The sequence below is a fragment of the Plectropomus leopardus genome, chromosome 11 (assembly GCF_026936395.1).
Source record: "Plectropomus leopardus strain MGB_pleo_1.0 chromosome 11, ASM2693639v1, whole genome shotgun sequence".
Classification (NCBI taxonomy): Eukaryota; Metazoa; Chordata; class Actinopteri; order Perciformes; family Serranidae; genus Plectropomus; species Plectropomus leopardus.
The window spans coordinates 7774565-7777302 of NC_142186.1; the positions used below are offsets into that span (position 1 = coordinate 7774565).

At 51.5% G+C, this 2738-nt stretch overlaps 1 protein-coding gene across 1 annotated transcript; it reads left to right on the top strand.

The window, feature by feature from the left end:
* Positions 1 to 438: 438 nt before the first annotated feature.
* On the top strand, positions 439 to 2363 carry pou3f2b (POU class 3 homeobox 2b). Its single transcript, XM_042490435.2, has one exon. The coding sequence runs from the start codon at positions 707 to 709 to the stop codon at positions 1850 to 1852; it is 1146 nt and encodes a 381-aa protein (XP_042346369.1). The 5' UTR covers positions 439 to 706; the 3' UTR covers positions 1853 to 2363.
* The last annotated feature ends 375 nt before the right edge of the window (positions 2364 to 2738 follow it).

Below are 2738 nucleotides of genomic sequence, written 5' to 3' on the forward strand. Positions count from 1 at the left end.
CTTTGCAGAAATATTGCAACACTGCAGCACTTTTAAAACACTAAACTGCATTTTACTGTCACATAGGCCTGTCTATGAATATGCAAATTATAGATGCATATCATTTGAAATCTAGCAATCTTTGCTCCAATGAAAAGGTGTACATCGCCTCATCAAAATAGGATTTAACGCACACCTTTCCATCACATTTATCATCATAATTGTGCGCAGAATTACAGTCAACAGTTAACAACAAAATTTAAAGTCTTAATCAATAAACAATCGTATATCCTAAACAAGAGAGCTTTTTTAAATAAGTCTTCCCAATATGGGAAGCAGGTCTCTGGATCTACGCTCAGCCTGAGTCCTGATAGAACCTGATTATCAAAGTAAATCAACTGTATCTTACAGTTGCACTGCTGATCCCGGTGCTCCGTCTCCCCATGCTGCACTCCGGCTCTCCGCTTCCACGGGAGCTTCAACTCGCACCTCTCCAACAAAGAGAGTAGTGTTTGTTGAGACTTCCCAGCAGCCAATCACCGCGTCGTTGCCCTTGGTTACCACGTCCATCATCCTTTGACGTCCAATGAGCAACGGGGGCGTGGCGGAGTCCAGGTGCGCCTCGGCGTCCACTTGGCAGAGCGCCTGAGAGCCGCCTGTGGGCAGGAGAGGATCTGTCAAATGCGAGGTTCCTTTAATAAGAGCGACCAGTCCGGCTCCGAGAGTCATGGCGACCGCAGCGTCTAACCACTACAACATCCTCACCTCCAGCGCATCCATCGTGCACTCGGAGCCCGGCAGCATGCAGCAAGCCACGGCGTACCGGGACGCGCAGAGCCTGTTGCAGAGCGACTACCCGCTTCAGAGCAACAGCCACACGCTTAGCCACGCACACCAGTGGATCACGGCGCTGTCCCATGGAGAGGGAGCCCCGTGGTCCTCCAGCCCGCTCGGCGCAGAGCAGGACATCAAACCCGCGGTGCAGGGCGCACGGGACGAGATGCACAACTCCAGCAGCAACCTGCAGCACCAGTCACGGCCGCCCCACCTGGTGCACCAGACACACGGGAACCACCACGACGGCCGGGCGTGGAGAACCACCACGGCGGCGCACATACCGAGCATGGCCACGACAAACGGTCAAAGCCTTATTTACTCCCAGCCGGGCTTCAGCGTCAACGGGCTGATCCCGGGCAGCGGCCAGGGGATGCACCACCACAACCTAAGAGACAGTCATGACGACCACCACAGCCCGCACCTCAGCGAACACGGTCACCCTCCGTCCCAGCATCAGCACCAGCACCGGCCGCAGAGCCACCACGACCACTCGGACGAGGATACGCCGACCTCGGACGACCTGGAGCAGTTCGCCAAGCAGTTCAAACAGCGGAGGATCAAGCTGGGCTTCACGCAGGCGGACGTGGGACTCGCTCTGGGGACCCTGTACGGAAATGTGTTTTCCCAAACCACCATATGCAGGTTTGAGGCCCTGCAGCTCAGCTTCAAAAACATGTGCAAGCTGAAGCCTCTGTTGAACAAGTGGTTGGAGGAGGCGGACTCCACCTCGGGCAGCCCGACCAGCCTGGACAAAATCGCGGCGCAGGGGAGGAAAAGGAAAAAACGGACTTCAATCGAGGTAAGCGTAAAGGGAGCTTTGGAGAGCCATTTTTTGAAGTGCCCAAAACCGGCTGCGTCGGAAATAATTGGCCTGGCGGACAGTCTGCACCTGGAAAAAGAAGTGGTGAGGGTTTGGTTTTGTAACAGGAGACAGAAGGAGAAACGCATGACCCCTCCCGGAGGAGCTCTGCCGGGGAGCGAGGATGTGTACGGGGACACGCCGCCGCACCACGGGGTCCAGACTCCGGTCCAATGAACTCTGCTGGACCGCACCTCCAGGACATGTTTATCCTTTTTATTTATCCCCAAGGTTATATATAAATCACTGAACTATGAGACGCTATAGTGGGTGTTTTATGTATAATAGATTGCAGTGAGTACTCACACAATATCTGCAGTGAATATCTGAGAAATGGAAAATGAGTGAGGGGAGGACAGGACATTTTTTGCCTCTCCCAGAGCTAAAGGAACATAAGCCTGTGTTGTGTTCTACGAGGATAAATGCCCAGCACTGTGACTCCAGTCGACGCAGTTTCAAGGTGTAGCCCCTATTGTGTACTGAAATTATACTTGACGAAAAAAAAGATGGAGGGGGAGGAGGTGTACCTGGTTTTAGACGAAAAGCAAAGCTGAATGGTTTCCATTCGCCACTTTTATACCTATCAAACCACAAAACACTTTTTTCCCTGTGCGTAAAAAGGGAAATACAAAGGCGTTTAGTTTTGTAGCCCCAAATTGTGCGTCCAGCAGTGACGGTGGTGCAAGGGGGGGGGTTCTAGGGAGCTGCGTTAATGGAGTAAACTGGAGGCCAGTAAAGGCTGCAGCCCCAGTCCAGTGGAGTCCAGCTGAGGGTGAGCATCGCCTGAGTCCCATCTGTCAGCCAGGCAGCACAGAGCGGCTTTCATTCAAAACACTGCTGGGAAACTGCAGGCCATTCAGCTCGTATTTATTCTAAGAGCACTGAGGTCAGGATTTAGTTCTGAACACATTATTATTATTATTATTATTATTATTATTATTATTATTATTATTATTAAGTGTGCAGCTCGCTGGCTAAACTCTTCAATAATTAGCCTTGGTGCAGTGATTTAAAAAAGTGTATGACCTCTATCATAACAGCAGTACAAACAAGAAGTCCAGTC